The 13,462-nt window shown below is 39.2% G+C and overlaps 2 protein-coding genes across 3 annotated transcripts in view; one reads left to right on the top strand and one right to left on the bottom strand.

The window, feature by feature from the left end:
• Window positions 1-13,462, bottom strand: part of RALGPS2 (Ral GEF with PH domain and SH3 binding motif 2) — a 142,828-nt gene that overhangs the window by 36,866 nt on the left and 92,500 nt on the right. For both annotated transcript variants that reach the window (XM_063134320.1, XM_063134328.1), the window contains exon 9: window positions 1,177-1,314. In XM_063134320.1, coding sequence (XP_062990390.1) covers window positions 1,177-1,314 — 138 coding nt within the window. The remainder of the gene's footprint in view (window positions 1-1,176; window positions 1,315-13,462) is intronic.
• Window positions 4,768-13,462, top strand: part of ANGPTL1 (angiopoietin like 1) — a 33,340-nt gene continuing 24,645 nt past the window's right edge. The window contains exon 1 of the mRNA XM_063134340.1: window positions 4,768-5,071. The gene's annotated coding sequence lies outside the window, so the exon portion shown is untranslated. The remainder of the gene's footprint in view (window positions 5,072-13,462) is intronic.

The following is a 13,462-nucleotide window of genomic DNA, read 5'->3' as shown; positions in this document are numbered from 1 at the left end:
TGAAGGAGACTCAGCTGCTTCGCTTGCCCCAGAAGGACATGGGGCAGCAGGCAAAGCAGGAGACTCACCCATGTTTCCCCCCTGTTTCATTTCCGAGGGGGGGGAAATGGAAAAATAAGCAATACTTTTTCTAATGTTCTTTACAGATATGAAGGCCACAGCTAGACCTAAAGTTTATCCTGGGATCATCCAGGGTTCGCCCCTGCCTGAGCACTGGATCCCCTGTGTGTCACCTAGATGAACAGGTTTGACCCCTGGACGATCCAGGGATAAACCTTAGGTCTAGCTATGGCCAAAGTCACTTTGTTGCTCTACGACAGCCTTCCCCAACCTGGTGTCTTCTAGATATTTTGGACTAGAAGCATGGCCAATGGTCAAGAATGCTGGACACTGTAGTCCAAAATATCAGGTTGGGGAGGGCTGCTTTAAGAACATAAAGAAGTCTTTCTATTCCTAAAGTTATTTTTATGTAAAACTTAGTTCGCTCATAAAATTATTGTTATATTTTATTTTTTAAAAAGTAAATTCAGTTAGTAAATTTGTAATTGTTGTCTAAATAGATTAGAGCTACATTAAATCACTGCTATAGCATCAGAAACAGCACTCTACAGATCAAAACCTAAACTGTCAAAAATGTGCATTTACTGTCAGGAATGCACAATGCCGGGAAACTGAGCTTAAATGTCTATCAATAAAATATACTTTAGATCAATAATTTTAATAAGGAATGAAAGAAATAACTATGATGGGAACCTAAAAGAGATGATTATAAAACATTTTCCCCATGGCTTCATTATTTTCAGACATTTTACATCAACAGGCTTTCTATAAAGTGTTCCTATTACATAGTTTTTAGAAATCATTTTGAGGGGAGTAAAAGCTGGGTAACAATATATAAACACTTTGTCTTACATTCTAAAAGAAAATATTTCATAATCCAAAAGCTGTTCATTGTTTCCAACTTTTTTTTGGAAAAAAACCAAAATGGTCCTCAGAAAAAAAACACGGGGGGGGGAATAGTTTCCACCCCCACCCCCCAATTTTCCATTCCCCCCCCCCCCCGGCATATTCTCTCTTTTTAATCAAAGAGGACAACACGCATAATTAAGCCCCAACGAAATTCAAACAACTTTTTTCACTGCTTACCCAGAATGAGAATGCTGTATTATAACTTACCATATTCACAAGATTGCTGTAAATCTGAAATTATTCTAAGTATGTTATTCATTAAGTTTGATCTCTGCTCATTTTCCAGAATGCTCCCTGTTGATGGGTATGCTGAGTCAATATATGTCAAGTCTGAGAGATAAATACCTGATAAATATAAGACCACAAAAAGATTTTTTTCATCCAGGGCATTGAAATAAAGTGAATTCAAAATTTCATCAGAAGCACACCTTCCCAGCCCTACTTTAGTGCAGAGAACAGGCAGTTGGGCTTTGGAGACATGTGGTAGAACGTGTATTTCTGCCCTTATATCTGAAAATGTAATGTTACAAGAACAGAATTTTGTACACATAAAACATGCCTATCATTCCATGTGAAAAGCATTTAATTGACAAATGATAAAAATCAAACCGTTACACCTCTAAGCAATCAGATATCACCCTTAACTTTACATACTATGAACCATGTATGATGTATTTTAATCCACAACAATTTATTGCAGTCAATAGACCATTCCAACAAAAATTACATACGAAAAGACTGAGCGTACAATTAGCTATTAAAAAGACAAGTAATCATAGAGGATCTAATAGAAATGGCCAAGTTCAAAAACTTGGCCATTTGTTCGGTGATTGATTTGTCTGAGTTCTGAAGTAAAAGGGACATTAAGAATTCAGTTGGGTGACTAGGAAAAGATTGCAAAATGGGGTTCAGAAGATCATTCCCAGCCTCTTGATAAAATCTACAGAACAGTAACATGTGTGATACGGTTTCCACCTCAGTACTGTTACCGGGACAGCGTCTGTTGAGGAGTGGGATTTTGTTGTATCTGCCATCTAAAAGTTTAGAGGGAAGGATGTTAAGTCTGGCTAGTGAGAATGCTCTCCTGTATTTGGAAATTGTTAACCAGCGCAGGTAAGGCATCCCATCTTTGCAAAAGGAGACTGGTAGTCCTAGGGACTGGGGGGAGCATGGACCCCAAGCAACACTCTGAAGGTCTTGCATGTCTATATCTAGCAGCCTCTGTTTCGCTATTGATTTGACCCTAACCCTAACCCTAATATTTGCTACTCTTTGGTTTCTTACTTTCTAGATATTCCAGAATCATGAAGTCTCTTTTGGCAGTCATAGGGTAGAAATTTACTATAAAAATTTTAGGAAGAAATATTATGTTCCCCAAGAGGCTGGCTGAGGGGCAATAGTATGTAGTGGAGAGGGAGATGTGTCTCCCCCTCTCCTCCCAGTGTGACAATGGAAGTCCACCATCATTCTTTTGGCAGTGGTTGGGACCATGATGGGGCATTTGGGGGCCTGTCAACGGTCTGTGAATCTGCATGACACAAACCTCTGATACCACAACAAACCGACACTCTGAAACTGTGCCAGCCTTCGAGTTGGCATAGTTAATTCCTTCCCATTCTCACAAAACAAAAAAAAAATGCCCCCACCTCCCATCCTGGCTGGATTGAGCAAGTACGGTTTTTGGGACGGCTGTCCTCCCACCCGGATTGCTGTGTAAATAAAATCACCAACAGAGACAACAGAGTTTTTACACAGAAAAGGGTTCATTAATTTATTTCTTATAGTCATTTTATAGTAAAAGAAATTGCCATACCTCTAACAGGTATGGACAGAAAACAATTAGCAAGAATTATATCAGAACACAGGTCTTTCCCCCCTTTTTTAAACAGGTAAGAGCCCCTCCCTGCAAAAAACTCTATGAAAACTCTGAACATATTTACCAAAGATGGCAAGCTCCTGCTGTATAGCAGAGTTAATATGCTGTAATCGATGGGCAAGACATATGGTGGGTGGGGCCAGGACACACGTATGTTTATTTTATTATTGCACTTATATCCCGCCTTTTTTCCACCAAGGAACCCAAGGTGGTGTACATAATCGTCCTCCTCTCCATTTTATCCTCACAACAACAACCACCCTGTGAGGTAGGTTGGGCTGAGAGTCTGTGACTGGCCTAAAGTCACCCAGTCGATTTCCCTAGCTGAGTGGGGACTAGAACCCGGATCTCCCGACTCCCAGTCCAACACTTTAGCCACTACACCACAGTGGCTCACCACACCATACCCATTCATTCACAGACACAGCATCAAGATCGCTCGTGTAGTGGTGGGAGATTAACATTCTTCCTGCCCATCACAATTACTGGGGGCAAAGGAAAAGCCTTTAATGTCCTTGTTGCAATGATCCTGATATAGGCAAGATTACTGTTACACCACTGCTATTAGCAGCAGGAAACAGCAATCTGTTCACCACAGGCCAGCTGATGGCTGATCAAGCTACGCTGTGAAGAGTGATGGGAGGGTTCGACAGGCCTCACAGAGAACAGCCCATGGTCCGCCAACATGTACTCTAAACAAAAAAGTAATAGTGGGTGGTGGGGAAGAGAAGTGGAAGGCCATCATATGCTTAACCCCAGATTGCAACAGATAGTAATTACACTGTCAGTTTCAGAAGATGAACTGAATAGTTTCTCCTTCCCAAGTAAATCACAAAAACAAAGGGGATTTGATTGTGCTGGAAATTATCTTCTCAAACTGACATTTATTTCTGCAAGATTCTTCCAAGGGTGCAGAAACTCTGGCCTATAGGCCATGTGCTGCTCATTGCGCATTAAGATTAATCTTTACCTGCTTGTTAAGTTTAAAGATTTTGCAGAACAGTGGAAGCTGATGGGACTGAGTGTGGGTGAGCGTAGGTTGTGTGTGGAAAAATAAATAGCTAATTCCTCCCTAATCATATTAAAATATTGAGGGTTTTGTCTTAAAGTGCGTGGAATTATTTACCAGCCTAAACAATTCTATAACTAAATATAAAATACTAGGTTATTTCATAAAAAAATCCACCAAGTTAGGGTCAAATTATTTTCTTTTCTTCTGAACCCCCCCCCCCCCCCCCGTAAAATTAAGTGAACCCTCTGCTGCATGTAAACTGTCAAATAGCAACTTTAGTCTAGGCTGGAATCTTTTGCTATTTGAAAATTTGATTTGGCTGCAAGTTGCTCTTTCTTTTATTACGAACCAAAAGTCTTTCCCCCTCCTACCACATATTTCTATGCCTATGTAACAAGAAAAAGAGTTAACACTGTCTTATGTCCACAAGTTTCTTTATTACTATTGCAGCAAGAACTGTTTCTCATTATGTAAACTGAAAAGAACTGAATGTAACATTCTGCATTCTTCGGGACTATAAATGTTTCATGTTACTAATATGCAACCCGTTTCTTTCATTCTGGAAACTGAGTTTATCAGCCCAAAAGAATCTCTCCTCTAAATTAAACTCACTACTGTAACAACTTAAAAGGCATCTTCAGACAACACAATAAAAATATTTTGCAATTGCCTGAACTCTTATTTATTGTTTCCCCATCTGCTGCTCTCCCTTTAGTGAGCAAACAATCTCTCCTTGTTCATACTGTGGCTTTTTGCCCTCCCCCCAGTCCTATCCTTTCTCCAAAGATTGCGGATAGGAAATCCTTTGGAGGTTCTCTATCCCCCCCACCGTTCTCAGTGACATCATATAAGGGCTGACTGTTTTAAGCCTAGGCATGCGTTTGTTTAAGAAACACACCCAAGTGTGCTGTATATGGAAGCAAAGTCAGCTGTTGCTGGTTAGTGCATTTCAGCATGCAAATGCAAGGAAAAGGCAGAGCAGCTTCAAAACATTTGTCTTTTCTGGAGTAAAAGAAAATGATTCTGATAGTTAATTCTCTTATTAAACTAAATGGGGTGATACAGATTTGGATGTAATATATGGCAAGACAAAGCAACTGTTCTCTCTAAAAGGACATCAGCTACCAGCCAACTGTTCTAGTTGGAGGAGGAGGATATTCACAGAAGAAGCCTCTGGATTTTTACTCTACTTCAGAAGACAAAGTCATTGCAAGGTTGGTGTCTACATATTTTCTTTGTTGTTGATCTGACTGCAACGTTTCTGCAGTTATTACTGTCTGTACATTGCATATGGATGAGATTGCCCTAAGTAATACATAGTTTAGCTTTTATTTATTGCACCCAACTCACTTTTAGAGTGCTCCTTTACAGAAAAGAAGTGTAATATTACTTGCAACTGAGTTGTGTCATACTTATACAGGAGGGAAAACTTCAGAGTTTCCTCCCCATTTACAATTTGACTTGGGGGGAAATTTGTCTATTTGACTACAATAATAAAAAAACAATCTTAACTGCTATCAGCCTGCACCAAAAGTTTTTGGTGTTTCTTTGAACTACAACATTCTAAGAACTAAAACTTAGGGGGTCCTTCTAAAAGAAAATGAAACTAATAAATCAGCACCTCTCAAATACTGTCTCAAGTTTCTCCTCAACTTTATTTTTGTGAGAATCTACAATTAAAGCCTTGGCTTTTCTCTATTCTTAAAAAACTATTTCTACTGTATAACCAAGTGTTTTTGATCAGGGGTACCTATTCCTTAAAAATGCTGCCTCACAAGCATATACTTGAATTTCCCAGTGCAATTCAACACATTCTTATTTGTGGAGCAGTTTTAACTCTTTTGAAACAATTTACCCTAAGGAATGGTATTTGCTTCTTAAAAAACCCAAAACTGCTGAATAGGTTGTAAGGGGTGGGGGAGTCAGTCCAGTACAACTTCGTAGTGATCTTGGGCTAGAACTATTCATTTTGAATGCTTATAGACCAAGATCACTTCAAGTGTTGTAATTTTCACTGTATATCACGAAGAGCAGTAGGTGACTACAAACTCTATACTTACACAATACATTACACATGGAAACACTTGGGTAAAATAACTGGTTCTTAAAACTATGCTTTGCACTCCATTTCAAAAAAGTATCATGGGACATAAGACAAATGCATACAGTGGATAGTAGTTCAGATTCTTATCAAAATGTTTGCAGAACAAAATGGAGCATAGTTATATATCTAGCTGGGGAAATAGATTGCTTTAGGGCAGTTTTCCCCAACTTAGTGCTTTCCTGATGTTTTGGACTACAACTCCCAGAATTACTAGCCATTGGCTAGGCTGGCTGGGGTGTGATGGGAGTTGAAGTCCCAAACATTTGGAGGGCACTCCATGAATTGCTATCAAGTTTTTGATTTGCTATACTTTGACAAACTATAATTCTGGTTTCTCAGGAGCATTTAAAATTCAAAACCTTTAAGTCTTTATATAAAGATTTAAAAGGAAATTATAGAGATGCTTCAAGTGTACCAATAAGTCTGCTTATACAAGAATTTTAACTGTTAGTAAAAATTAAATTAAAGTATTTCCTTGAAAACTATTGTTATTTAGTTGTAGTAGATGTTTGCGTCACATTTCATAGTGATTCCAAGATTTTCTTCACTGTAATCTCCTTCACTGTAATCTATGAGAAATAAAGGAATCCAAATGCTGGCTATTTCATAGTTGACAATGGGAGACCTACGTTTGCACTTGTGGCTCTTGTTTGCTGGATAGTTGCCATTATGTGGAAAGAAGCCCAGTTCATTTCCGCAGAATGTACTATCAGATAATGACCACAACATAATAAGCATAAAGTGCAAGAACTAGCGTTTAAGCAGCCCAGCCCCTGCAAATTTCCCTTTAAGCCCGTACCTAACTATGAATAGCTTTTCTAAGCAATACCTAACAGCATAGCAGCTGCTGAAAAAGGATTCATATGTGAAGGTAGACACATGTACCCATGAGTTATGACCTATGAATTTTAGGATCAAGCTTTGTTTAGAACTCTGAAAGAGATAGCAAGTTTAGACCAATATGACTTTAAAAATCAACAAAGACAATTCAGAATAAATCTTGTTGAAAAACTGGGCATAAATGAAATTTTATTCAATACTACATCATCAGTTCTTCATGCTACAAGAATGGTACCCAGTGGGGAAAATATTATTATCTAACTGAAAGCGCACTTGACTAGTAAACAAAAATGTAAATTTGGTCTTGTTCTAAAACTATGTGTACAAAGTCCTATTTTCAGGTTGAGGTTTCATTCCTGAGAAATCAGAGTAAATGAAAAGTCAATGAAAAGTTCTGATGATGGTCCTTAAAGAAAATAAATATCTCCATTTAGCAAATCTGTTTTCAATTATGGTGAATAAACTCCTAATGACTAAAAGAGCAGGATTAAATTAATAGCTGATCTAATTTAATATATTATTTGAGGTCAAACACATGCAATTAAAACAATGTGATAAAATACTGTATTAAGATTCTGTTCTACCCTCATAAGTCATGATACCAGACTATACACATTCTGTACTTAAATATGCAATCTCCAGTTTATTCAGACTATAAATATTTGGCAGGGATTGAGGTGTTTGTTTTTTAAGATATCCAAAATGTTGCCAGATTCAGCAGTGCAGGAAGGTATGAGAAATGGAAACATATAGATATATATGAATATAGATATATATTACAGTTTAGCATCTACTCCTAAGATTCTTGCACTTTAACATGAAGACCACCATTCAAGTAACAAATGCCTTTTGGTGCACATGTTAAAATATGCTAAAATATCTGTCACATTTATAATTCCTTTGCAAACCCATTTTTTGCCAGGTACAGTTTAAACAAGACAGTTTTTTTGTTTTACAATATTAATAAATTTTGAGCAGATGCCTTTGTTGCACTATAGCAATTCAGTTAGGCTAGAAAGCTTTTTTTAATTGTTTGTTACTAATTAAATGCTAGCAATAAAAAGTATAGTGAGAAACAGAAGAAAAAGCTAATTCTATCAAGTCAGATCCACAAATTAGTCCAGAAAAAATAGTTATGGTACTCTAACCAAATCTTTGCTCACATTAACAATCTGTTTGAACATATCTAGACAATTGAGAAAGTAATAAACAGAAATACATTAGTTGCTTACTTAGTTTCCATAGTAACACAGTGTAGAACAAATTCAATTCAGCAAGTTTACCTCAGGACATAATAGGATAACAGAAATATATATTTTAAAGAAAAAAATATTCTAGGCATTGATAGAGCACAAGATAGGAAGACAGTATTACAGTATGGATTTCATCACATGTTACAAGGTATCTGAGGAGGGAAAACAATCAGAGTATTGTCCATATATCTAAAAGCAAAAGAAGGAAAGAAATTAAAGAATAATCCTGTAGATTTTATATTGGCAACTTGAGAAAATACTCATCATTTTATTGTGATGGAATGTTATGAAAAACCTTTGCTCATGGAGGCCAAATTTCTTCAATATATAAGGCCATAGAAAACAATAAGCTCTGTCACTGACAAGTGTCTTTGCTTGAAGAAAAGACTGGAGCATATCAGTTTGTATATCATACAGGGAACAACATGCCCAATGACAATAGAATCTATCCAACAGCTTCTACTTGTAAGAAGGGGCAGGTTGTAGTCAAGACTGGTTTATGATTGGCCTGGCTCTTGGTCAGGAAAAAGCCAAGAAATTCTCTTCTGAGTACTTATGAGGGAACATCTCAGAATATCCAGCTACCTATGATAGCATTTTCTCAGAAATTCAATAAGTCTTGAATACATTCTCAACTGGAATCAGATTGCAAGCTAGGATGCAGACAACCTGTGATATATCTTCTCTGAAAGCTAGGCAGAAGCTAAAGATGATTACTGGAAGGCAGCTTGAATTTTTGGTATCCAAAAACTGGAAGCACCTACACTATTTTTTGTAGCAGGTTTGAAAAGAATGACACGAAAACCCATTCTAAGTGGTTCGGAATCATTCTTTTTCATATACCATCTCAATCCTGACCTAGACTGCTTCCACAGAAGAACTGGGCAGATTGGATTTAGAGTTTGTATCCCCATTCCGTTGTTTCAGAGGTTTCATCATATTACCACTTCAGATATCATGAATGTCTTTGAACTAAATGAAACCCAGCAAAACTAAAAGATGAATAATGAGTGACATTACCTTGACTTTCTCTTGCAAAAGATTACAATTAGATATACTTTTCCTTTCCACATAGGTATTAACTTTGCAGGCTAAAATAGCAGTCAACTCATGGTTGAAGAGAGGTTTTGAGCAGCTCTGCAAGTTTTGTCAGTAGTTATCCCTTTCAAATGCTGACGATTTGAATTTATACAAAAGTGTATTTATATGAAGTTAAACATCTGCATTAAATGCTTGGAAAATCAGAGACAGACTATTCTAGGGCATTAATTTGGCAGAGAAATGTACGATTTGCTGTTAGCAGATCATTTCACGCAAAGCCAAATTGCCATTCATACATGCTCTTAAATGACAATAACATGCACTTTGCACTTCTTTATTGAAAACCTCTTAATTGCTTAATGTTATTATGGTTATTTATTTAAAATATTTATACCCCTTCTTTCCTGATAAAAGTTCAAAGCTGCTCACAAGAAGTCTAATTTACGATTCAAACAAACTATAATAGCCAGAGCAGCAGACCAAGAGAGAAAAACAATCAATACAACAGCAATAAAATGACATACTCCACCTCCCATAAGAGCAGCATAGGCCAGGTTCTAAAGCCAGATCTTTGAAGGCCAAAGGCCTTTGTAAACAGAAAGCTCAACAACACAGTGGAAAGCAAATAAAGTGGGGGCAAAGCAGATCTCGGGGGGGGGGGGACTCTAAAGACTCTAATGGCATGAGTTCTGAACCAAAAGGTCCTCTGTTGATAATCTTAATGTATGAGCAGATTCATATGTAAAGGAGGCTGTCCTTAAGACCCTGCTTTATAAAGACTGATCTCTTCCAGCAGGCCTACCTAGTTGATTTTTAAGATGTCTTAAAAGATTTTAATAATGTATTGGTTTTATATGTTTTTAATCAGTTTTATGTATTTGACTGTATTTTTGTATTCAATGTTGTTCCCTACCTCGATCCAGAGGGAGAGGTGGGTAAGAAATAAATAAATAAAAATAATTAAAAGTCAAAAAGAGCATCCTGAATTGGGCTCAGACACAAAAAATAAGCTGGTGCAGTTGTTTCACTAATGCACTGCCCCTGATACCTGGCTTAGTCAGCATCCTAGCTGCTATAGTTTGAATGAACTGAAGTTCCCAGACACCCTTCAATGGCAGCTTCATGTAAAGCACACTGCAGTAGTCCAGTTGTGATGCAGCTAAGGCATATGTCACTCTGGCCAGATCTGCCTTCTTCCTAAAGTATATAGGGAGCTGGGAGGCAAGAGTTCAAATATCTTTAAGCAGCCATTGAGAATTCCTTAAGTCAGCCAATTTGTCACTGATCTAGGGTAGGCAGCTATGACAAAATACAGCTATAGAGTTGCTGTAACCTTTTCGAAACCATTGGTTACTGCCACTTGTCCTTCTTACTATCACCTTGCCATTTTCATTCGTCTCTCTTTTGTCGCCAGCACTAATAAAAGAGTTCCAATAAAACAAGGGATACTGCGCATTTTGCAAGACCAATATCCCTTTAAATTGTTTGCAGGACCATTATCCCTTTAAAGAAAGGTTGGGCAACCTTTTTGGCTCTGCAGGCCATGCATACAGTGCTGGCGTGGGTGGAGTGCACATGTACATGCAAACAGACAGACACAAACTCTTCCCCATCACCCACCCACTTCTCAAAATGCAGGGATGGGGAGGTTTAAACCTCACTTCCTTGCCCATTGAGATGTAATCACTTCAGGAGTGGGGAAGTGATTTCCACCCACCAGTGATCCTCTCTGAGATCACTGTTACCCCACTGCCATTGGTGGCGGGAAACAGTGATCCTTTTCTACTGCTCACTTTCCGTTGTCAGATCATCACCTAGTTTCTTTCAATATTACTCATAATCCTCCTCCTTCACGTCCCGCTTCTCGCTCTTGTCGCAACTTGCAATCTATCAATTATGAGGCTTTTTCCCAGTCTCTAGCCTCCTCCCTTCCTTCTGTCTTTTCGGCTGTCTCCTTGGACTCAGCTGTCTCCTTCTTTAATTCCTCCTTATCTTCAACTCTTGATAATCTTGCTCCATCTACAACTCGGATAGTTCGCCCTTCTCAACCCCAACCGTGGCTCACCTCTTTCCTCCGCTACCTTCGCTCTTGTTCCCGGGCAGCTGAACGCCTTTGGCGTAAGACCAGGGACAGGGCGGATTTTGTCCATTACAAATTTGTACTCTCCTCTTTCTCTTCTGCCATCTCACTGGCCAAACAGCAGTACTACTCAACGCTGATCCAGTCAAATGCTAGGCATCCTCAGCGGCTCTTTGCATCCTTCAATTCTCTTCTGAAGCCTAATCCGCCATCTCTCCCCGCCTCTCTGTCTGCTAATAACTTTGCCTCTTTTTTCAATGCTAAAATCCAAACTATCCGCTCTGATCTGGCCAGCTCTGCTCCTCTTCCACTTCCTGTTCCTCATCTGTCAGTTCCTCCTGCAAATTTCTCTGCGTTTCCTTCGGTCTCAGCGGATGAACCGTCTACAATACTGCGCTCTTCGAAGCCTTCCACTTGTTCTCGTGATCTGATTCCTTCTCGTGTCTTTATTAATCTTATTCCTGCTATCCTCCCTTCCTTGCTTCATATTATTAATCTTTCTCTGTCCTCTGGTTCATTTCCTTCTGCTTTTAAACATGCTACAGTCTCTCCCATTCTCAAGAAACCTACTCTTGATAGGCTATCTCTGTCTAACTACCGACCTGTCTCTTTGTTGCCGTTTGTTTCAAAGATCCTGGAGTGGGCGGTCTACTCTCGCTGTCTTGACTTTCTTTCTAGTAACTCTGCTTTGGATCCACTTCAATCTGGATTCCGTCCTCTGCATTCCACCGAAACAGCCCTTACTAAGATCACCAATGATCTCCTTACTGCCAAGTCTAAAGGCCATTATTCCGTTCTTATTCTCCTTGATCTAACTGCAGCCTTTGACACGGTTGATCATGATCTTCTCTTAGATTCCCTTCATGACCTTGGATTTTGTGGCTCTGTCTATAACTGGTTTGCCTCCTATCTAGCGGGTCGCTCTTTCAGCGTGTTGGCTAATGGCAGCTCGTCTTCCTCCTTTCCCCTTTCAGTAGGGGTTCCGCAAGGCTCGGTGCTTGGCCCGTTGTTGTTTTCCTTATACATGTTGCCCTTGGGCAAGCTTATTCAATCTCATGGCCTCCAATATCATCTGTACGCCGATGATACACAACTATATCTGTCATCTCCGGAACTTTCTCCTGATGTTCACGATCGTATCTCGGCATGTCTTTCAGATATCTCAGCTTGGCTGCTTCATCGTCGTTTGAAACTCAATATGGCAAAGACTGAATTGCTCATTTTTCCTCCTAAACCTTCTCCTCATCTCTCATTCTCTCTTAGCGTCAATGATGTTACGCTTACTCCGGTCAAGGAAGCTCGTAGCCTTGGCTTTATATTTGACTCCTCGCTCTCCTTTATTCCTCATATTGAGGCAGTAGCTAAATCTTGTCGATTTTTCCTGTATAATATTGCCAGGATTTGATCATTTTTGTCTGTCTCTTCCGCCAAGATGGTTGTTCATGCACTGGTTATTTCACGGTTGGACTACTGCAACCTTCTTCTCTCTGGCCTTCCTTCCTCTCACATCAGTCCGTTGGTTTCTGTTCACCACTCTGCCGCAAAGATCATCTTCTTGGCTCGCCGCTCTGACCATGTTACTCCGCTTCTGAAATCTCTTCATTGGCTTCCAATTCACTTCAGAATCCACTATAAACTTCTCCTGTTAACCTTCAAAGCTTTTCACTGTCTAGCTCCTTCCTATCTCTCCTCTCTCATCTCACACTATTGCCCTGCTCGTGCTCTTCGCTCCTCTGATGCCATGTTTCTCGCCTGCCCAAGGGCCTCTACTTCCCTTGCTCGGCTCTGTCCATTTTCTTCTGCTGCCCCTTACGCCTGGAACGCTCTTCCAGAACATTTGAGAACTACAAGTTCAATCGCAGCTTTTAAAGCTCAACTAAAAACTTTTCATTTTCCTAAAGCTTTTAAAACTTGATGTTGTGCAGACTTTATACTGTTAGTTTTACCCTACCCTGTGCCTGCTTACCCTACCCTGCACCTGTTTGCATTCTCTTCCCCTCCTTATTGTTTTACTATGATTTTATTAGATTGTAAGCCTATGCGGCAGAGTCTTGCTATTTACTGTTTTACTCTGTACAGCACCATGTACATTGATGGTGCTATATAAATAAATAATAATAATAATAACAATAGGTGGCTGATCAGCTGGGTTTTGGTGTGAAATGGATAGGGCTCCATGGAGAACAGCAGAGGGATGCATAGAGCCTGCAAATTGCCCATCTCTGCTTTAAAACCTGTAGTGTGTGGGAGTGTGCATGTATAGCTATTATAAAGCTTCTTTTTTTTC

The sequence above is a fragment of the Elgaria multicarinata genome, chromosome 1, assembly GCF_023053635.1.
Source record: "Elgaria multicarinata webbii isolate HBS135686 ecotype San Diego chromosome 1, rElgMul1.1.pri, whole genome shotgun sequence".
NCBI classification, from domain to species: domain Eukaryota; kingdom Metazoa; phylum Chordata; class Lepidosauria; order Squamata; family Anguidae; genus Elgaria; species Elgaria multicarinata.
The sequence above is the reverse complement of the archived record's forward strand: the minus strand, read 5'-3'. Positions and strand labels throughout refer to the sequence as shown.